Source organism: Thermobia domestica, chromosome 1, assembly GCF_964235325.1.
Source record: "Thermobia domestica chromosome 1, izTheDome1.hap1.1, whole genome shotgun sequence".
NCBI classification, from domain to species: Eukaryota; Metazoa; Arthropoda; class Insecta; order Zygentoma; family Lepismatidae; genus Thermobia; species Thermobia domestica.
Genome location: NC_137454.1, coordinates 82350533 through 82374759, shown reverse-complemented (window position 1 = coordinate 82374759; position 24227 = coordinate 82350533). Strand labels below are relative to the sequence as shown.

The window sequence follows — 24227 nt, the reverse complement described above, 5'->3', positions numbered from 1 at the left end:
TACTCAAAATTCAATTTATAGTCATATTAAAATATGTACATCCGCGTTAGGAATACATATTTCTGATAGTAACAATGTGTTGGTTTTCACTAATGAGAAAATACTCGAAAATAAGAAAATTCAAGTTTTTCATTGTTCCCTTTTAATCTTATTCAACAATGTAATACATAACCTGCCCAGCATCAATAATAAATGCCTTCTTCCTTTCGATTCGAAACTCATTAATCTAAAAGTTAAAAACATCAATCCTTCAGGTCAGGATTTGAGGAAGTTGTAAATCTGATTGATGATCATAGTGTAAACATATAAATGATCTAGTTTATTAATCAATTCGTTTGACAAACAAAACGTTATTGATATCTTCCTTCTTACATTCGGCACCGGATATTTTGCAATTTCTAGCAAGCTACATTAAAAATACTTTTATATATCAATCAAATTAAATAATAACCAACAGGTTATGAAAAAAAGGAACAACGAGAAAATGTATTTTCATATAAACTTTAGTGAAAATTCTTTAACAATATGTTCTTAGGAATATTCTTCAACACTGCATATACAACATACTTTTTCCGTGTGTTTTTGCAGGTTTTTACAGCCTTCAGAAAAATTGCTATACAACCACACTGCTTAATTCACGATTATTAATAGTATTTCTGCTACCATATCTGACTATACATTGTTTATGACACATGTTCACAATAAATCAGGCACCTCCTCGGTAATTACACGTAAGCCAATGAATGTTAAATTCACTTATTGGACCGTCAAGTCTTTGAAAAAAAAACGCACTACTGCTGCGCTGGCACATTTAAAAGCATATTTTGACCAGGTGGAAGATAGACGATTTGACGAGACCTTGACAGCTGGTATGCGATATCTTCGGCTGCTTCAATCCTTCGAAGCTCTACCAGGCCCTCTCCAGCGTCACCGAACGATTTGGCAAGAAGGGTAGCTGCCTGAGAATCACCTTCTGCTGCAATAATAGCAGCTTTCTTCTGTTGCTCTGCCTGCGAAACGAAGACGTTAACATTTAAAAATATTAGCCAGAACAAAAACAACACAATTCTATTAGTCATTTGTTGAATTTTACAGCGAAGTGCCACATTTTTTCACAATATTGCATAAAATAAAAAATTAAAATATTTACGCAGTGCCTTTCTAGTAATTACATAATGCTATAATCTGAAATAGTCATTTTTACTTTCGGGCGGGCGAGAAGAAAGTTTGGTGATCGTGAAAAAATTGAATTCGAGATTTCAACGGATTTTCACATGTTATAGCCCATAGTTACCAAAACAATTATTATTCTACGTCTGTTCGTCCTCTCCCACTCACCTCGAGGCCATATTGTTCAATGTCTCTCAACAAAATTTACACAAAGTTTTTATGTGATCCTTTAGGGGAATTTCGAATCTTCTTTCTACCCCTAAAAGTAAGGGTAGTTTACTTAAGGGTAAAAATAAAAATAAAAAAAATCCCAAAAACGGCCCTAACAATTTTGTTTATAAAGTAAAAGAAAAATGTTCCATTTTTGTTAGAATTCTTAGAAGAAATTCTTATTTTGATAGTTTTAGGAAAAATTTACCTTACGAATGCAACAGCAGGGACAAAACAAAACGCTACATCAAAAAGGAATAGCCAAGGAGTGCATCCTTGAAAAATATCAGGACTCAACAAAAGATTTAAAATTTTGTCTACAACCCGAGTAAGAAACTTTTTTCTTGGTTAGTATGGTATAACTTCTAATTTTTAAAAATATTTTTACGCACATAATCGTGTCCGTGAATTTTGTATATACTTCCTTCGGCCAACCGCAGAGAATGTGTCCTCTTTGAAAATAGGAAAGGTTGTTCTCGACATTAAAGAGAACTCACAATGTATGTTAAAAAATTTGTGCAGGAAATAGGTTGTGTACTGCTCAATTCAATTATCGCACAAGCTTGTAAACTATATACCTAGTATATATAGGGTGGGTCACTTATCTTGAAACGCCCTTTTAATTTTTAAACTAACTGGTAAAAATTTATGATTTTTTGTAAAATGCAAAGGACATTGTTTCGCATACTCTGCAATGCCACCTGATTAACACTATTGTCAAGTCACCAATTTCTTTCCTTTTTTTTTTTTTTTTTTTAATGGAACTACGTCAAATTTTTTACATATTTCAAATCTACATATTAAACGAAAACTTACAATACCACATTTATTATTCACTGTTACAAGTTAAGCGCACTACAATATCACAATCATCATACAGGCCTACATTAGATTAGACAGTGAAATCTTCATTGGTTGTTTGGATTTAAGTGTAACATGCCTTTCAACACTGAAGCTGACTCTACCATTTAAGAGCCTGACATACTAAAATACAAAATTTACCATTTTTCTTTTGCTTATTTTTCATAACTGAAAGGAGATAATGAAATGCAACTTACTACAATCTCAGATAATGTTATTCTATAACAGAAAATATGACCCTAAAGAATTTTCTGCGTTGCCATCCATAGAAATTACAGTGTTACCAGAATAACATTTAAGGCAACTAGAGGAACAAACTCAACTGCATTTGATTAACTACAGGGTAGAATTCAAAAGTAATGAGCCTTCGTTCAAAAAGGTAGATTTATTGAGCTGATCGGTACAATTGACTAATAAGTCTTCAAAATAGGCACCTCCTGCATTAATGCACTTCTGTAGGCAGCTTTTCCATGACTCAAAGGATTCCCCCACAGTCTATTCCGGGATGGCTTCAAGGGCTGCCTTGGCATTTGCTTTGATATTCTCGATGGAGTCGAAACATTTTCCTTTCGGCGCTGATTTTAAGCGCGGAAACAAGAAGAAGTCAGGAGGTGACAAATCCGGACCGTAGGGAGGCTGGGGTACCACAGGAACGTTGACTCGGACCAGGTAGTCGGTGATGATGAAGGCGGTGTGGCTGGGGGTGTTATCGTGGTGAAGCTTCCAGCTGTCCTTGATGTCCCTGCGCTTGCGCGCGACGCTTCTTTTCAGCCTTTTCAGGACTTCCTGGTAGTAAGCAGCGTTCACGGTCTGTCTGGGCGGGACAAACTCATAGTGGACAATCCCAGTTACTCCGAAAAAGGCGATAAGCATGGTCTTCGTCTTCGATTTGCTCATCCGCGCTTTCTTGGGACGGGGTGAGTTTGAGGTGTGCTACTCAGAGCTTTGTCGTTTTATTTCTGGATCGTACTGAAAAGTCCAAGTTTCGTCGCCGGATATCACTTTTTCGAGAAAGGCAGGATCGCCTTCGCATAACTGTAGCAGTTCTTCGCATCGGAGCACTCAGTTCCGTTTCTGTTCTTCAATCAAAACTCCCGCACGTCAGTACGGGCCGACGACGGGCGTCCAGACCGGGGTTCGTCAGTCACCTATTCCCGGCCCTCACCAAAAAGCTTGTGCCAATTTTTCGACTTGAGAATAGGACAGACACTCAGTCCCAAACGCCTGTTGAAGCATGGGGAACGTTTCGGAAGAAGACTTGTCCAACCGGAAGCAAAATTTGACCGCGTAGCGTTGATCTAACGAACTTTCCATGTCGCCGTGTCACGCACCACCGTATAGGGGCTACTGTTAAGGCCGATGCTACCGCTCCGAAAGCTGAGAGCTAACTGACCCGCGTTGCGCTGTGAAGCCAACACCCACCACCACCGTCGCTGTCAAGTGGAGCGCGCTGCAGGGTGCGCACGCGTCAGTAAAAAGTGAGGCTCATTACTTCTGAATTCTACCCTGTATCATGTTGTTTCGGTATTCTGTAAACTGCTTTTTAAATAACAGTTGTATTTAGTTTTGCAAACAAAATAGTTTTAACATACAGTTATTAAAATTAAATAATAACGTTATTTAAAAAGTAGTTCCCACGATTTCAAAACAACATGATATGTAATCAAACGCAGTTAATTCCTCTAGTCGCTGCCGTATCTTAGATTTTAAGGGAAAATGTTATTCTGGCGACACTAATTTTTATGGATGGCAACAGTTCATATTTTCTGTTGCAGAATAACATTATCTATGATTGTGGTAACTTGCATTTCATTATCTCCTTTTACTTGTGGAAAACAAGCAAAAGAAAAATGGTAAATTTTGTATGTCAGGCTCTTAATGTATGTATAATCCAAACCACAAGAGCTCCGGAAGGGACCAGTAAAATTATAAGAGTAAAGAACAAACTGGAAGAGTATATATTTTTTTTTCATATGTGGAAGTAAAAAAGATACTGAAAGTGTTTTTATTTCATAGTTGTCTGTTGTCTTTCGAGACTGATTTAACAAGTATATTCTTGTAGTTGTATGCAACTAGTGATATTCTGCACTGTTGAAGCGAACCATTCTTCTTTCTCCTCTCCTAATTTTAAACCCAAACTAAGGAGTATCTGTATCCGAAAAAACATACACTATGTTGCAGGAAAATCGGCTGGATTCCCTCATGACTGGCCCATTTCATGTACAAGCACTTGAAAATGAAAAATTTCAGTTTTACGTCCCACGGTTATGCCCACTAGGCTAAAGGAGACGATGATGATGAGAAATTAATGGAATGAATAGTAAGAGAAAACGAGAGAATTCCTAGAAAACCAACGTACACGGTTCTACCCACCAAAAAGTTTACTTGGCGCGAGCTGGAATCGAACAAGAGACCGCACACACCAGAGGCGAATGCTCTACCACTGAGCCACCGTGGTCTTACAAGCAATTGAGACGACTGGCAATCCTCAGAATAAAAATACGCCACATTCGACCAAAATAGATTTTTTAAAAGAAGAAACTAATGCTGTCACAGAATATTTTAAACCGAGGGTGTACAGTAGGTGAGTCCTCATATTTCACTAAATAACTTCAATTCCAAGCAGTAGGGGTTATGTGAAAACCTGAATAAACAGACTATGACAGAATCAATTTTTACGGAAATTATACTTTTTAAACCCGAAGAGAGTTTCTCTCATTTTCGATTGATATTAAATCTACGTAGTGGGAATGGCTGTGAACCCTTAAAATCATCTACGCACTAGATTCCACGAAAATCTATAATGTTTACGAATGACAACCCATCCCATATTAAGGAGCTGAATTCACCGCTTATTTTTGACTTAATTTAAACTCAAGAGCTGGGAATTACGGAAAAAGAGTAAAAGAAAGTACACGTAATATTGTACCAAAAACGAATGAGTTTTACATAAGTTATTGTGGAACTCTACAAGGGTTAATTCACCCTTTCATTCTTCTCAGATTTTAATCTCAAGCTGTGAGGATGAGCACAATGCCCTAAAGAAGCTATATAATATATTTTGTAGTAATTGAGTATTTTTCAAGTGCTTTATATTGGAAAATTGTCTTGCATATATATTTTCAAGCTTAAAACAAGGATGGAATTAATCTTATTTCACCACCTCATTCTTGATGGCTTGCAACCCCAAACAATAAGGTTATATTGCTACAAGTTGAAGGAAGATATATATACTAAATTTCATTAAAATCGATTAAGTTTTAATAGAGTTATTTGGATGAACGGACACAAAGCGAATCGAGTCGAATGGTACAAGCTTCCATATACTACCTTCAATAAAGGAAATCATCGATTAGTTCTCATTTCTAATTCTCTCTCTGGAATGACTCAATGAAATTCAAAAGATGAAATGTACACTCATGTCCAAAATGATTGTCGCATATCTATAACTGTCTTCTTGTAACAATGTAATTGTAGTATAATCGGGAAAAGTATTTTTGTGGTAACTTTCATAAGAAAAGAATTATAAATACGAAAATTAGAACGAGGTAAACAAAATGTTGCTAAATGGACAAGAAAGTTTTATTTTCGTTTCACTGTTCTTATTTACTGCTCTTTTGACATGAAATTTTCCACATACATGTCTTTGCCGATTATACACATATTAACATTATAATACCGGGCGAATTCATTATCAAATTATATTCCTACAACAACATACATGCGACAATAATTTTGGATATGAGTGTACCACTGAACAAGGTAAACTCAAGAACCAATATATTTTACTTATTCAGGAAAAGATTGAATAGTGCAAAAATTAACGTTTCAAGCATGGTAAGACCAGCTTCAATCGCACATTTCCACGTTCTGATTTTCATTCCAGTTTTGACTATCCTTGATTTAAATTTAATATCAAGTCAAATATAGCAGGTACTATAGCATTGATCTCACCTTTTCTACAAGGAATCGGGCTCGTTCTGCTTCTTGTTGTGCAACTTGTTTCAATTCTACAGCCTGCGTGAATTCCTTGCCAAATGTTAAGTGAGTCTGAAATTAAATACAGTATACAATTATGTTTACTGAAAATTTAAAAACTACAAATAACATAAATAATAATACTTAAGTAGTTAATACCATAATTCTTAGTTAATTACGCATTAGAATATGCTCATCTTTCCAATCATTAGCCATATACACATTCCAATCTATCCCATACTTCTGAATTCAACAAACAGCAATTGTGAATTGAACTGTACTGAAAATAGAACCAAGTCTACTAAAAGTTGAGAAAATCCTAATGCTTAAACTTAACATCTACAGGGTAGGGTATTTATCGGAATTGTCCAAGTACGAGGCGCATGTCAAAAAAAAAAAAAAAAAAAAAAAAAAAAAATTAAAAAAAAAATAAATAAATACATAAAATGAAATAAAAACGATATCTTTTTAAACAGAAAATGATAGAAGAAATTTATTGTGATTGATATACAAGTACATAGTTTCACCCAGCGAGCCAAAAATTACATGCAGCTGTCATTCTTTGCTCTTTGTGAGCGTCTGTCAGCATTTTTGGCAACCTCCTCGCACTATAGTTTGTGATAACCCAGTTTGTCAGACACAAGTCGATGCAGTTTTCGCAGACACTTTTGGATGGATGAGTTCAGTTATTGTGAACCTGATGACCGGATAGTACTTTCTCATTAACGCGTTCCACCTGATCATCCGTCTGAACATTAGGTCTGCAGCTACGCTCATCGTCATTAATATTTGATCGCCATTCCCGAAACACTCTGCACCATTGCCTGACCTTCCTTTCACTCATTATTGTCGATATGTAAATGGAACACAACTCCCGATGGATGTCTGCTGCATTATGTCATTTGGCGTTCAGAAATCGTATGACAGATCTCACTTCATATTTGGTGGGATTTTGCATTATGACAGACTTACACCTTACTGCTACTTGCACACATGTAACTCCACTCAGACGATTTAATTTCTGTTGTAAGTATAGAATACTTACAACAGCTGAACATTAGGGCTGCAGCTACGATCCCATTCCCGAAACACACTGCATATATATATATATATATATATATATATATATATATATATATATACACAAATCTTAAGGGACAATAGTATCATGGTATTTCATTTGCAATACACTTACAATTCAGTACTAATAACATTGTGTTCTGTCAAGTGTAGTTTATCTGTGTGCGTATGTAAGTAGATATGTACTGTCATCAATCTTAACTTCTTTCAACAATTAACCCTGCATTAACATTTCAAAGTTTCTACTTGCTGGAGGTATTTTACTGAATTTCAGGCAGAATTTCTTTAAATGCGAAAGTAGTTCTATTGCTGTATCAATATACGCCACTTGAAGACCTCTCTTAAAACTAAACTCAAAAGGTATTCGTTTTGGTTTTCTGTATACCATTACGGCTTTATTATTATTATTATTATTATTTAAAAAAAAATGCTGACTGCTATCAGCATTGTCAAGACATAGATAAGAGGGAAAAAAAAGTTTAGTGAAAATAGGGTGGAAGGAAATTACATTAAGACTGGCATTAATTACACGGACATATCTACAACAATAAACCTAACTTCTCGAGGCTTCCAGTGTGGGTTTTCACACTACATATATATCTTTTGAGAGTTCTCATTATAACCCTTAAATCATTGTCCTTCTTTAGTGGTTTAGTGACGACTGTGAGTCAATAAGTGCCTATGTTGGATTCTTATTTTTGTGTTTAGTGTCCCAGCATGGCTATATGAAACGTGGACATACAGCTTAACATGAGATTCGAACCACATGAGCTCCCGCCGGGAATCGAACCTGGGTCTCCCACGCCAAAAGCGCGTACGCCACCCACTTAGCCACAAGGGAGCTCTGCCTATGTCGGAGTTTAATTGTGGGTGGTATGCCTGTCTTTCTACCGACGATAAATATTTCTTTTATCACTTTCAGTTTCTTAATGTCGTGTTTTGAAAGATTAGATGTTGGGACATCATTATATTTGACATCGTGAAAATGTTCCTTCAGTCGTGATGTTTGTTTCCCACACGCTACATAAGCGCCTTAACACGTGGAAGAAACTTCATAGACATATGCGGAATCCAGCAAATAAGTGAAAAAAAGTTTTATAACTTGTTATTTTCTCGGGCGGGCATTAGTAATGTGTTCAAATTATGCTTTTCAGACATCCTGTCCTATCATTTGATACACATACGTAACACAGAACACAATGTACGAAAACTGTGAAATATAGCTATTATATAAAATAATTACACTTTTCGCTTGCTCGAAGAAACTAATGAACGCATAATTAGATTATAGAGTTAACATTCCGATGCTTTTAAAAAAAGTACATAACTAAAATAAATACATAAATAAATAAAATATTATTGTTGATAAAAGAGATCTGTCGAAAAATTAAGAGTTATTCATAAAATATCGACGCTTATAAGGTAATCTTTGACTATGCTTGTGCTACTAGTTAACAAGAAGAGATCGCACTTTCAAACATTAACTTACTATAGATATGTCATCCAATATAACTCCGAACTGAGATGCTCTTTCTGTAAGATCTTCACTGACCTTCTGAGATACGATTTCTCTTTGCGTAATTAGTTCTCCAGCGTCAAATTGAGCCTTGCAAAAGTAAAATACAGATTATTGATACAGCAGATAACCATCATACACAATATCTTAAGAAAATAAAATAAAATCTGTAATATCAAATACTATAATAATGTAACTCTCAGCTGATGACTAAACTGGCTTCTTTGACGAGTCTAAAACCAACGTACTTGTACATTTTGAAAAGTTAAAAAAAAAGGAGTAAAGATAAAATAAAATAAATAATGTCGGTCTTTGTAAAAATAAAACAGAAGTTGTAATAACAGTAATAATAATTTACACTGCTCATTGTTTTCACTGACTGAGATGGCCTTTCTCAACAAATTATAATGGTGATGAACGAAGTCACATAAGTCTTCAGAATACGCTAACGAAATCTATTTTAAAATACTAATCATTACGATGGACCCAGCCCATGAAAAAAGCGACACGGAAATAAACAAAAATGAATTTTAAAAATCTGGCTCTAGTACACGGAAAATAAATAAATAAACCTATGCGTGAAATGTTAGCGTTGTACCCCTTCGAAAAGATATGTACTCGGTCGGCGGAACCTCGAGAGAGTTCGATGAGTATTACGACTTTTTATTTACCGCAATTCTTTCTTAGCACTCTTTGTTAATTCTTGCAAAAAATTGTAATATAAATACCTAGGTATACAATTTTCAAACAGAACAAGGAACTATTACTATTAAATACGCTAAATGACGCTTAAAATCTTTATATAGAGAGACATTTTTTTTATTATTCATGAGTTGTAGGGCAAAAATTGGAATTTACGTTAATACAGAGATTGCATGATGTGCCTCGCTTGTTTACAAGCGGTTATAAAAACAAAAATTTTCCTTTACAACAATTTAAGGCGTTAGCGTAAAGCAAATACGGTCGAAATTGTTAGTGTCTCCCTATGTAATTATTAAATTTCAACGATTATTTTAAGCAGCTCACCTGAGCTCGTATGGTGGATAGTTTTGACTCTTAAACTTTACATATATTTTTTCTCACACGCTGCGTGTGGTTCTCTGTGCATACATACATACCACAAATGAAATAAGGAACATACACTATAACAAAGTTATTTTGCACATATGGAACCTAAATAAGATTCTCAAACCTCCCACTCAGTAGACTTAAAATTTATTAGGTCTCTGCCAGAACATGACTCATAAGTGGGGAAAAACAATACAGTAATTGTGCAATACTGTAACACTATAGTAACAGTACATCTTAGATATTGTTACTTCTACGATCATAGCACCAAAATATTACATATATCACAATAAACACACTTTACTCCTGCACACGATACCATACTAAACACAATAAACACACTATTGAGAACTAGGTGAAAGGAGGGGTATTATTTATATAATATACAGCATGTCTGCGATCAATGAAAATAAAAGAAACTAATCAAACGTTTTCGAAATCGAAATTTAAATTATGAAATTTTGAAACTTAGGAAATCATCATAAACTTTAAGAACGGGTATATATGCCAACCACAGAATGTCTACTGAAGTTACTTAGATATATCCAGTGACCTTCTAGAAAAAAATTCCTGTATAGTACGGCCAACTAAAAAAAAAAAAAAAAAAAGAGAGAGAGAAAGTGTATGCCACACATGAACTGTAAGCTGTGATATTTAAGTCAGTAAAATAATTTGAAAAAGCACAGTCGTCTTCAATATTCCAATTGAAAGAATGCACTGAAATTAGTGGGTTAAAATCGAAGAGAAAACAAAAGAATAAATGTTTTCTGGATATTATTCATCACAGAATGTCTGTCATAATCCACATCCGCCTTTTTTTTGTGTTAGCCTCCACTCATCTCTCACATTCATTCGTATTACATTTGGTACAGAAACACTGTTAATTACAAGTATGAAAGAGTAACATGTTTAATGTTCATGCTTATGCATTTCGATGTGCTACTCTCCTGACACTTTATAAATATTAAACAAACAAACAGCATATAAAATAAGTTAATAGGTAACATTTTATAAATACTATCCATTTTCCTTCTCAAACTAGCTAATTTTCCAGTGGTTGGCCGGTTAGACCTATCACCACCTACACTCGGATGATTTTTTGCATTTCTCGTATTACACAATAATGCACAGCACATTTTCGGTATTTCCAGTATCAGTACAAATTTCCACCATTTCAAGTATCAGTAGACACTCTGCAACTATAATAAAACATAAACATAATGGTACGAACTGAAGACTTATAAGAAATTCAAGCTTCGGTGGTGTTTCATTTTAAATTAAATGGTATAATGAAAACATAAGCTAGGGCATTATTTAGATTAACGTTAAGGCATAGCTAAAATTTTATTGTTTTCCTGTGGATGGGGGTAAGACCATCTCTGATAACTAGACATACTGATATTATTTTGACATGCAAAATCCAATAAAATGCAAAAGAAAACGTGTGTAAAACGAAATGAAGCACTATAATCAAGTAAGGAATGAGATTACCTTATTATGATGTGTGTAGTTGCTGAACAATCTCGTATAAATACCACACAATGGAAACCGATGAAATCTCACAAATCATTGCTTCAATTTAAGATATATCCACTCACACTCTATCTGTAAAACACGATGCTATTCTCAAAGGATCCTGAATTCAAAGAAAACGTTGCGAACACTGATACTTCGAATTCTTCTATGAAATCTGAGAATCGAACTAATGTTTTCTTTCTCAGTTGTTCTAGTCTCTTCTGCAAATCGGAAATCCTTGAAATCTCTAGTGATGGAAATTATTCCAGCATTAATCAGAATGGACAATTGGTAACATCATCTTTCCCGATACCCAAATCATCAACCAAAAATTGCTGCTTCCTTGAAAATCTGCTTGTATAATTTCGCCTATGGGTTTCCAAATAGAATTTCCGATGAAATATAGCTTTTACAGTCTTTCAACAGGCTGATATGTCACAAAATTCAATTCCGGAACACAAGATGACACTCAGCACGTCGAACCATGAATCTAAATGGAGTTTTTGCTTTGTATAAATTAACTATATAAGCATAGTTCCCTGAATTTATCAATGCTTTGAATCACGTACTTGCCTTTTTTATTAGTTTTTAATACGTATTGGCATTATCTGGCCACAAAATTGGTTGTTTTGTCGAATTTTGGCTTCTCTGACACGTTCCTACTACTATGGAAACTGGCGCTTGAACCTCCTCGCTCCTGGACGAGATCACATAGCCGTCTTTTCTTCTCTTGGGAATCGGGTTAAGTATCTTCGTTGAGATGTGCTGCAGAAATGCATCAGCTGCTATATGTAAAGAAGTTGACTTGTTGAATAGCCAATTAGATTTAGAAATAGAATTTTTTCCCCAATGAAATACTAACACCGAATGTAATATTCCAGGCTGAATTTTAGACAAATGTGGAAGGGGAAAATAAACTGCAGTGCCCCTTTCGTCAAGATAATGAATTACCGAAAATTTTCAAACCATTCCTTTTGTCTGCAGGTATGCTTTGAAATCATGATTACTTGTATAACAGTACAAATGTCATCTTTATAGCCACAGAGAGAGACAAGAGAAAACGAATGTTTTCAAGCTATCATTGAAAGAAAAAAGAAAATAACAATTTCATCAATGAGTAATCTATCTTCTGAAACAAATTAATTTCTCTGAAATATTGGGCAGATATACTGTTCCCAAAATAAATCTAAAATTTAAAAATTATGGAATAGTTCCAAATATGTGTAAAATTTTTGAGAAATTAAAATTGCGACAGTACGGAGTTATTATTATTATTATTTTAATGCGTTTCAATTTTCCGTTTCACGTAAAAACGTATCCTTATTGTAAAGCAAAATCATATCAGTCCGTAAGTAACTCCACTACCAAAATCTCAGATGGGTTGCATAAATAACTAAGCAAAAATATTTTGATACTCTTAATCACTATTATAAGCTCAACACCTCAGTCTGTTAGTCACGCTACTTCCCAATAGTTCACACAGTCAGGCTAACAGATGTTGCTAATTGCGTTGCCTCCTATCTGACGCCAAGAGATATCACTAGCATGCAGGCAATTATCGTTAAGTCGTTTTTTTTTGGTGGGGGGGGGAGACAACTAATTTTCTTACAAATGATTCTTCAACCGTAATTAGTTAAATGTCTTTAATTCATACTGGAGGCAGGATAATTGACACGTAGACGACCCATACTACTTTAACGAAATAATGAAGTTACATCTTTACAATACTCAAATATAGACGAGAGCAGAAGGTTTTACACTAAATTTTATTGTGCAAATGAGCCAATCTACTTATGTTAAAAGCCATCTTAATATATGCAAGGTCCCCACAAAAAAGAAAAGATCGATTTCCCTGACATAAATTCTTGTTTTCCCTAACAAATTCTTGAATATAAATAGGAGGATATGGGGTAAGTTCTATCATACACTTTTTTAACGGTCTCCTTCATCCCAATAGCCGTCCAACATACACCTTTAATTACCATTTACATATTTATGTTCAATATGAGCAATTGTTATTTACACAAAATTTAGTATATAATAATATAAATATGATACAGTAACACATACCTTGATATTGCAAATAATTATTATTTTGCTTGAAAAAAACAATAAAAAGCAGTCAAGAATATATTGCCAACTCTCCCTAAACCTAAAACTATCAGTTCTAATATTACCAACTCTGAGACATGTTAATCCTCACACTTACATTTTTAAACATAGCTTTTGCTTTCAGTTCTTGAATTTATTCTACGAAGCGTCTTCTTCTTGTTTGTAACGTAATTACATTTGTTTCTTCCTTCTTCCAATTTCTTAACTTCAACACTTAGTTTTCTTTTTCATCTTTGATTTTACTTTTCTCTGCCCTTTGGATTCGTTTCTCTTTAAGGTATTCATCATGGCGTCTCCGAACTGAACGAATTAAGAGAAGCATTCTTCGATCAATAGTAACAGATTGCACACCTCCATAGTACATAATTGCATCATGCACCCACCTCTGTGCTACTAGAGAATCTTAGATTTGGTTTTTATAAACTGAAAATCCGCCCTCCACAGGCATTACCGTAGGATAAAATTAAACATATTTTTACAACATGCCACAAATGGGAATATTCTTGTTTCTTGGACATAACCTTTGCAAAGAAGTCATCTAACCTGATGCTGCCCCTCCTCTTCTCGTATTCTCTAAAGTCAACTGCAGAGACCCCTGAATCTCAGTACAGAAAAACATAAATTGACACTTTTCTTTCTCAGGTACAGAATTAGATATTCAGGCCGAGTTTGTAGGATGCGTTTCATCCTAGTCTGAGCAAGTTCTGGATTATTCTTTTGTAGCCTGGGGTCCAAATCTGATAGAGCACGTACTAGTTTGTACTTCAGAGGGCTCTCCTTTCCACGATTTTCTTGATTAAACCCAGCAAAAAGTTTCGACAGTCAAGTCTGAAAGCTAGTTTACTTTTATCTCATACCTTCCGTTGTTTCAGCAGTTTTTCTGTCTTAAAACCAATGTCCATCTTTCTTATTTCTAGTGAATTTTCATTTGCAGTAAAATCCAAAGCAAGAGGCTTCACTGCACTGTCAGCAAGTTTCATAATGCTTTGTTCGACACAACGACTCATTAGATTTCTTAAGAGAGAGGGAAGTTCTGAATACAGGAAATAAACAAATGGCTCAAGACTCTGGAATTTTCTTTAAAATGGTTCACACTCTGATGTGAATTTTGAAATAACATAATTTACATTTCGTGAATTGTCTTTCACATTTACTTCTCTAACTTTCCATGACATTTTTCGCAAAATGCATGATTTCCTTGTCTTTCCATGACATTTTACGCAAAATGCATGATTGCGATGACTTTCCATAACATGTTTTCATTTCCCTGATATTCCCTGATTGTCAAGAATGTGGGAACCCTGTACTTAAAACCATTCAATAAGGATCCGAAACACATATGAAGACATACCTTTATTCGCGATCTCTTCTGAAGATAAAAGTACAGAGGTCTGTAATGTAAGTAACTAATTGGCGATCTTCTTTGGACATGACTTTACACCATTGGTTTCCCAAACTGGTATGTTACACAATCTTGCTGGGTATGTCGCGAAATGTTAGAATTTAAATATCATGAAGCACTTAATAATTACTTAAAAACAATTTGAAATAGGCTGTACCATTCAATGCTTCAGCATCAGCAACCATACATGCTTAAAAACATGTAAAAACATGCTTAGTACTACGTAGAATCACTACTTCATAGAAACTTAAAGGAAGGCTTACACTTTTATAATTTATATTATTATTAATAAAAAAATCAAGCGTGCCGTGATGTCGTGAGAGCTAAGTGAAGTGTGTCGTCAGTCAAAAATAATTGGGAACCATTGCTTTACATCGTACATTATTGACATATAACCAATAACAAGTGTCAAAAGAAATACCAGTCGATACATTTCATTAAGCTTAACAAAATATAATGGACGAGTATAAATTCTCATACGCAGTTTTCCACAAAAATCGACGAACTATTTTTACTGTAAACCTTACGATTGATGTTACATGACAGCCACAGTATCTATTAAGATGAAAGTAACATTGGAATATACCCTCACTAAAGTTTTATAGACGACAGTACATAATAGTGCTGTTGCTAATTGTCACTATGCGCTCTGTGCGCCTAAAAGGTATTAAAAAAAAAAAAAAAATCATCATTCTAAAACTCAGTTATTACTCATACAACAGAAAAATATGATCATTTAACAGGTGAAAACTCGAACCCTACTACTACTGTTGAATATTCGAAACATTTCGTACATACCATTCATTTGGTTGTTACAGTAAAATGCAGGAATAAAGTGGAATCTAACATATGAAATCGAAATTTATTGAAAAAGGAAAGCACAACTGCACTTGTAACAACTTATTATTAATATATAGTATCAAATCACATGGCTAATTTTCCTTTAACATTGCATAGTAACTAGTTCTTAAATTTTATTTGAGAACTACAACAGTACTTCTCCAACACTACGCATAAAATTTGCGCGATATATTCAAGTTCTTCCAACTTAACTGAAATATATGAAATTATTAGTACTCTTAGAATTCACTAAACAAAATGCCAATATAACAGCAAATAAAAGATAGCGCTTCATACTCACCGCTATAAATGACAAAACAGTAGCACTTTCGAGGGACACAGCTCTCATCTTCAGATGACCTAAGTTCAAAAAAGGATAAAAAGGCAAAAACATGTGGGCAGGTGAAAGAAAAAAAATAGTTACTCGAAATAAACAAACCACTTCATGTCCACGAACGCCATGATGAATGAACCTACGTTGAACACTATGAAAATAGTCGCTGTTCACTGTTATTGTTCTTTCTTTCCTACTCGCGGCAATGAGTAGTAAGAAGGTCAATCCATATTCAATTAATTTCTCTTTGAGTTCAGGGTTAAATTTATGGACGTAAAAAGACTCCTTACATTTATCTTCAATCCTAGTTTTGGTTTTTCCATCATGCCTACATTAACAATATTAGATTTATTTTCCTTAAGGTGCAATGACGTCTAGTTCGTAACTGCAGGTTGAGAGTTCTAGTAGCGCGAACATGTTCAACTATTCTTGCACAAGTATCTTTTGATTTGGCCTATATACAGTTTGTAATAATGGCACGTGACACTGTAAACTTCACTAGGCAACTGAGAATCGGTGAAAAAGTTTGAAGTTAAGTATTTCACAATTGATTTTGGGAAAACTTTTAAAGCATTAATACTATATTTCTGAATATTGCATAAACATGCGAAACCAAAGAGATAACCAATCCATTTCTCCGTGGTAATCCTGGTTGGTTATTGAGTGTAAGGCTGGTTTTCACAATCGCACTTACCTGCTGTCAAAATGAATATAGCATAAACTTGAATCATTCAATATACAGCTTAAATATACTACCAAAAACAGTTTCGAAATCAAAACCATTTTGAACTTGTTTGTAGCTGCTGATTCAATACATTTGGCTTTGTTTGACGTCGGTGGAATTACCTAAGTATATTCCTCAATATTGGTGGACAGCTCTACACGCCTTGGAACTCACTCTACTCAAACTAAAAGCGAACCCACATAAAACTTTTCACAGTTAACTGCCATCTGCCTCAAACAATATTTTTCAATTTAGTCAGTTTTCCGGCACTATGATGGATTAGCTATGGGCAGCACCTTTTCACCATTAATTTCCAACTGGTTTTGGAAACATTTGAAACTGGTATTCTACCTAGATTTCCCCACATTAGGTATTTTCGCTATGCGAACGATACCCTAATTTTCGACTGATCCTTTAAAAAAAAAAGTTAAACGAGATATACCTTAGAAATATGGTACATTCATGATCATGACACTGTTAATGTGCGCGTAATGGAAAAACCCAAAACTACGACTGAACATAAAATTAAGAAGTCTTTACATTCAGAAATATAACCCTGAACTCAAAGGGGAAATTAATCAAATATGAAATGACAGTTTCACTAAGTACTGCCGCTAGTTGCGAGGGAAGAGGAACAATAACTGAGCAGCGACTATCTTCATAGTGTTTAAAGTACGTTCAATTCGCCATAGTGTCTGCGAACGTGAAGTGGTCTGTTTACTTCGAATAACCATTTTTATCCTTTCACCTTCCTACGTACTGTTACCTTCTTAACCTTTTCAAACTCGAGTCAGCTGAACATGAGAGCCAGCCATGTCCCTCGTAAGTGCTGCGGTTTCGTGTTATAGTGGTCAATATGAAGCGTTATCTTTTGCTTGCTATTGTGATTGTTAGTACTGCTCGCAATCTATACTACTAAAATACTAATATACTCACTACAACAGCTTTTAGAACTTCAGTAGTAATAGATGGCAAAACTCGTTCATCATAATCTACACCTAGAATAGTATAAATCCGTGGCAACTGATCGGGGATTGGTCTAAACAATATACGTAATGTAATGTTTACATTTTGTAAATCTGAAAAGAGATCATCAATATTACATATTTAGTTATACATAAACATTATACTTAACGTTTATGAAACAAACGCAAACTGAAATATGGCATAAAACAGCTTTATATCACTATACAGTATTTTCTGTGTAATAAGTAAATGTAATCTATTCAATATTTCGACTTAAAATCAGAACTTCATAATTAACCATGGTGTATTTAAATTTCATTACAGGAAATAAGTATAATACAGTCTTATTTTATGATTCAAAAATATGTAAATAGTGCTCTGTATTAAAAATCAACTATTTACAATTTTTAGACAACAAAACCAAATTTCTTTTGATAAGAACAAACTACAGAGTGAGTGAAATCTAGGGAGTGAATATTCTGGTAAGCGTTAAGTAACTGGGAGAATACATAATACTTACTTTATCAGCGAGTTTCAAAACACACAAAAAGGAAGCAGCACAAATATACAAAGAAGATCTGTTTGTTTGAAAAATATAATATGTACTGTCTGCATGGGAAGAAACCAATATATTGATACAAAATACATGTTTTCACATTGAGAATGTCATGTTTATTAACGACCTACATAATCAACTTGACGGTCAAGGCAAGTGTTCCACCGCTCTGGCAATGTAAAGATTTACCGTAGAAAAACTGGAAGAAACGATTACTGAGCCATATTGTCACATTAAGCGCTTCCTATTCTGTTTGCAGATGTCTACCGAAATGGCGCATAAGGGAGCCAAACAAATGAAGGCCGCTAGGGGCTAAGTCGGGACCGTACGGTGGGTGGTCCAGTATCTCTCAGCAGTAACACACAGCCAGTCCTTGGCGATACTTGCTGATATTTGCAACACGTGGATGAGCATTGTCGCACAAAAGAATGTCACCGTCCGACAGTACACCCTGCTGCTTCCTTCGAATGGTACAGTGTAACGTGGTGATCTATGACACTATTTGCTGGTCTCTGCATTTTCGTTACATTTCAAAATTTATTTAATTTTTAGTTTTACGTCCGACGTATATGCATGGAGGCTACAGGAGACGGTATGGTGAGAAGAATGATAATGGTGAAATGATGGAAGTGGAGAACCCTGAGGAAACCCAAGCACACGGTATTTATCCACAACAAAGCTCGCTTGGCGGGAGCTAGGATCAAACCAGGAACCCCACACGCCAAAGATGAGCACTACCACTGAGCCACCGCGAACCATGTTTCAAAAAGCCGATAAACAGTATACTTCTATAGGCCGTGACAATGATTTTACACTGAGGTACAGTGCTCTTCAACTTCTTGGAAGAAAGTGACGATAGATGTCTCTATGTAAGCAAAGAATGGAAAATAGTTGGGGTCGTGACGTGAACCTGCCTCATCACACATGATTCATTTCAAGAATGTATTTCCCTCCATATAACGTTGGAGTTGAAACAGAGCCATACCCACTCGCGTATTTTTTTTCTCGGATAACAATTGCGGTATTTATGTTGAATACATTTTCCTGCAGATCAATACATTATGTAATGGGATCGTTCTATAGAAATGTTTACTTCCTGGGCGCTCTGCACTCTGATTGTTGGCACTTCTTGACCATCTCAACCAGCACAGCAACATCTTAAGGAATATCACTGTATTTCATATATATATATATATATATATATATATATATATATATATATATATATATATATATATATATATATATATTCATATAATTTCCATTCTGTGTTAATTTATGAAGAATGTAGAATTCTGAATGTAAGATGACAGTTTGGCATTCTTAAATGTTTAGAAAACTTGATATATTGTCGTTTATTGAATTTGTGGTGTGTCTAATACTTTTATTAGTCCTTGAATAAATACTGCGTTTGTCACGCCAACATAAGACTCACTACACTCGCAAACTCCCTTGCACATTCCAGAACTCAGTTGAGTCTTGGATAAATCTGACGAACGAAAATCTTCGACATTTTAAGAATAATTTTTTTTTAAAAAAGATAAAAACATCAAAGAGCAAAAAATTAAAATATATATATATACACCAATTCTGAATATACAAAAAAGAATTGGACATATGTAAACAGAGACTATTGAATATCTATCGGGACATGATCCCTCTAAGTCACACTTTAAAAGACTAGATATCGAAAATAACGAAATGTGTGAATATGGGGAGGTTAAGGATCCAGAACATATTTTGAATAGCTGTGTTAACTTTATAGAACCGAAAGAAATTAAAACTGAAAGGAACACACTCAAGGAATTGGACATAAGGGAAATTATAGTTCATAGACAGAATTTTGACAGACTTGAAAACATATAAGAGACTGAAAAAAAATAGATAAAATAAACAGCAACACTATCAATTAAGACTGCCTACTAAAAAGATTAAATAAACAAGGTATAAAGTTTCAGAATAAACAATAATAATAATAAACAGTTTTGATAATAATCAAGAAATGGAAAACGTTAGGAAGTATTAGTAAAAATGAAATGAAATCTTTGAGTTTTACGTCCCACGGTTATGCCAGTTAGGCTAAAGGAGACGGTGATGAGTAATGAATGAAATGTGGAATGAAGAAAGTGGGAGGAAACGGGAGAACCCCGAGGAAACCCACGCATACGGTGTTTGCCCGCCACAAAGTTCACTTGGCGGGAGCTGGGATCGAACCCGGGACCCCAAGCACCAGAGATGAACGCTCTACCACTGAGCCACCGCGGCCCCCGAAGTGTCAGATGTTTTAGTAAATAGTGTTTATTTTGCTGAAGTGTTGTGTGTACAGATCAATAGCACTTGGTTTTGGGTTTAACTGTGAATTCTTTCGAATAATTAGGTGAAAACCAAAAGAAGCTGCGAATTTCGTGAAAATATCGGATGAAAATGTGTGAAAAGCATAGCAAATAATAGCATTAAGTGTGTAAATCGTAACAATAAATATATCAAAATAAAACAGGTGAAAATTTAAAGAACTTATAGTGAATAAACTTAAATAAAGTGAAAAGTGAGCAGTTCAAATTTGTTAAAGCTGTTAGCTACATTGAAACAGGTGAAACCCAAAGAAGCAAGCTAGCTTTATATAATGTGTATGAAGATATCCACATATATAGGAAGAAACCACACCGAGAAATAATACAAAAAAATCTGAAAGTGAGAAACGAAACAAGAAAAAATAGGATAGGAATAAACCAAAAATATAAGGAAAGACATAGACAAAAGAAAAAGACCCAAGAAAGAAAATGACTAATGAAGAAGAATATTCACATTGACTAAATGTTTCTTTTTTTGTTTTATTTCATGTATCTGTATTGTTTGGATGGTGAAGGGAATTGTATTTTGTCAAAAATAAAAATAAAATAATAATGACCAAAAAACATTTAAATGTATAATGTAACGTGCTGTAAAAGAAGTACCTCGCTTCCAGGTAAAGGGAACTATATCGAAAAGAGCAGACTGAACGAGAAGAACGCAGAGAAAGAGAAATAAAGAACGTACGAGGAAGAGCGACGTCCATAAATAAGTCCCGAAGACACAGGAAGCGGCAGGGAAAGTGGAGGCTTTACCAAAACAAACAAATATTTCTGATGAAGAAGAAAGATCAACGTGATAATTCTGGTAACTCGTTAGTTATCCCTCTGTATTCTTTGATGTGAGGAAGTTTCTAATTTAATTCCCTTCCAAATAGTACATACCTTCTTATACAACTCTTCTCGTACTATTTTTTTTAAAAGGAAATAGTAATTTTTCATAGAGTTAGCGTAATGCCATCAAAATCTTAAAAGCAAATCGTGCTCACATCGGTCCATTCAATGTTTGATTTGAGTCAGAATTCGAATTGCCACTAATATAAGGTCTAAAACAAAAATAATTTAATAGAAGTAAGTATTACATATAACTAACGAAGACGTCTAGACAATGTAATGAATTAATGAATGATTCTTTTTTCATCTTTCATGACACTTACCTTTACTACCTGTAACAACAGGCACATTCCTTGGTCTTGAACGTATATCAAAGATAATAGGTCTCTGGATCCAAGGAATAAAGAAGTGTGTTCCTTCCCCAACAACTTGGTTTTTCACTCCAGCAAACCTATCGAAAATAACTGCACGGTGACCACCATCAACTGAAAGGTAAAAGATATTTCATTACTTATTAAACCAAGTTTCAAATAAGATTCAACTGTAATGAAACATACAAGGAATTCTTGAAACACCTCACTCAAAGTCTATATTTAACGACGACTGAGGAAAGTTGAGAATAAAGAAAGAAAAAAAGAAAGGAAGAAAGAAAGACAGACAGAATGGGCAGCCGTGAAATTCGAACGCGAAACCCTTCAAACAAGTTGCTCGTTAATATTGACTTAACTTGAGTAATATTAGATAATTTTCCAAATTGTAAATCTGCTACGTCACGTGAGTTTACGCTACACTTCTAAATAATATGTACAATGACAAAACTTAGTAAAGTTCTTAGCTTTTAAACACTCCCTCACAAATAATTACCATTGTCAACCCTGTGAATCTTCAACTAGCAACTTCTCTGCTAAAGCTTGCTTTTCCTTCCCTGCTTTTTCACAACAGATTATATTAAAGCTCAAGCAGAAGGGAAAACAGATTTCTTGTAAGACAAAAATACATACCCACTCATACCATACGGAATCGCAGCAAGTTCAGTATTACAAACGGGTGACCCAACATCATAAGCACAAACAGTAAAACAAACTTTTTTCGTTATTAAACATTAAAAAATGATATATTAACCTGTACTTTGGCAAACGTTCCTTTCGTGAACGCACTATATAAACTGACTATACAAATTAAGAACATTCACAAAAACGGAACGGGTACCAGAGTTGAAAAAATCACTATTTCTTTTTGTAAAAAGTCAGTTTTGTTGATTTATAAATTGAATTTTTAAAATGTATATCACTTGTGCTTGGTTAAAAAAAAATTAAATGATGTTCCTATTCTTAATTGGTTATCTCGGAAGTTTCAGATTTTTTTTTTTTTAATTAAATGATGTTATAATAAAAGAAATCAAGATTTCCCGATATCTATGTTGTTTTCTATAAGGCGTTTCTCACATGTGACAGTTATTCAGTAGCAGTACAATATTATTTACCCACCCTCTAAGAGCAGGTACAGTCACTGCGATCTTGCGACTAAATTCACCGACGAAAAAAAGGTAATGTGTGGTAATATTAATTTTTCTTTTTAAGCATTTTTATCGGTGACTAACCAAAGTAAAATATACCCCCACTTGTTAAGTGTCAACTTATTTTTAATGAAGAGTTTATATATTGAGTTCCATCTCTCTAACATGAGAGAATCGTGTGAGTACTCACTTGCTTAACTTGTATGACTTCCCTATTCCATGCAAGTGCAGTCTGACTGACTTTTCTGTGGAAACATGGGATCTTTCTGCAAGTTCATCGCACGTTAAACCACTGTCCTCTTTGACGGCTGCTTTCAGGGCCTTGTCACCCAACACATGTGGCTGTCCATTGTGAGGTTCATCCGAAAAGCTCACATTTCCAGAACAGAATTTCTGGAACCAATGCCTGGGGGTACGTCTGTTCACGGTATTCTCTCCAAATTCGTGGCATATGCGGCAGCTGACAGGCCCACTATAAAGTCATATAACACACACACTCGAACAAGCTGCTTTGATACCTCCATTTTTCTTCGACAAAGACGAGCTATGACTGCTGTATGTGCGCAACGTGCCTGTATTACTGAAGGCCGATAGTCATATTGACTCCCGACGCTTGCCAGGCACGTGCATAATTTCGTTTCCTCTCTGTGAGCGCATGATTAATGAAACGTCAAAAAAAGCGCCAAATTTTCTTTATTTTCCGGAGTTTTTCCGTTTTTCATGAAATGCCCTGACTTTTCCAAATTTTCTACTAGGTGGGAACACTACAGCATAACTTCCCCACTACTGTGATAGTGTACTCCTAATTTACATAAATTTATAAAATAAAATACCCAATAAGTATTTACCAGAATATAAATTGTTCTTATAGTAAATTGGATGTCACTAAATTTATAAACTTCTCGAACACACAAAAGAATGCCCATATCTATACAGTATGGTCAAAAGTTTAGTTCCAAACAAGTACGAAAAATGGCAGTAGTTAGAAATGATGTATCAAAACAATCTAGCATTGTTGTGAAACCTTAATGTTGGTTAAACTTACATACCATTATTGTCCTTTATTTCTTGCAGTGAAGATGGAGTGGGGAAAGGAAGAATATCGCGTTGCAGTTTTGGCCCTCCACAAGTGCGGACACCTAACGATAACTATCTTTAAGTTACTGCAGAAACTGTACACAGAAATTCGTTTCTCGC

At 34.8% G+C, this 24227-nt stretch overlaps 1 protein-coding gene across 1 annotated transcript in view; it reads right to left on the bottom strand.

Annotated features, from left to right (window-relative positions):
• Phb1 (prohibitin 1) overlaps positions 1 to 24227 on the bottom strand; it is a 45385-nt gene continuing 21158 nt past the window's right edge. Inside the window, exons 3-7 of the mRNA XM_081759995.1 lie at positions 21838 to 21999; positions 17747 to 17889; positions 8789 to 8905; positions 6196 to 6291; positions 1 to 1010 (exon numbers count right to left, since the gene is read on the bottom strand). Of these exons, the coding sequence (XP_081616121.1) occupies positions 792 to 1010; positions 6196 to 6291; positions 8789 to 8905; positions 17747 to 17889; positions 21838 to 21999 (737 nt within the window). The 3' untranslated portion in view covers positions 1 to 791. The remainder of the gene's footprint in view (positions 1011 to 6195; positions 6292 to 8788; positions 8906 to 17746; positions 17890 to 21837; positions 22000 to 24227) is intronic.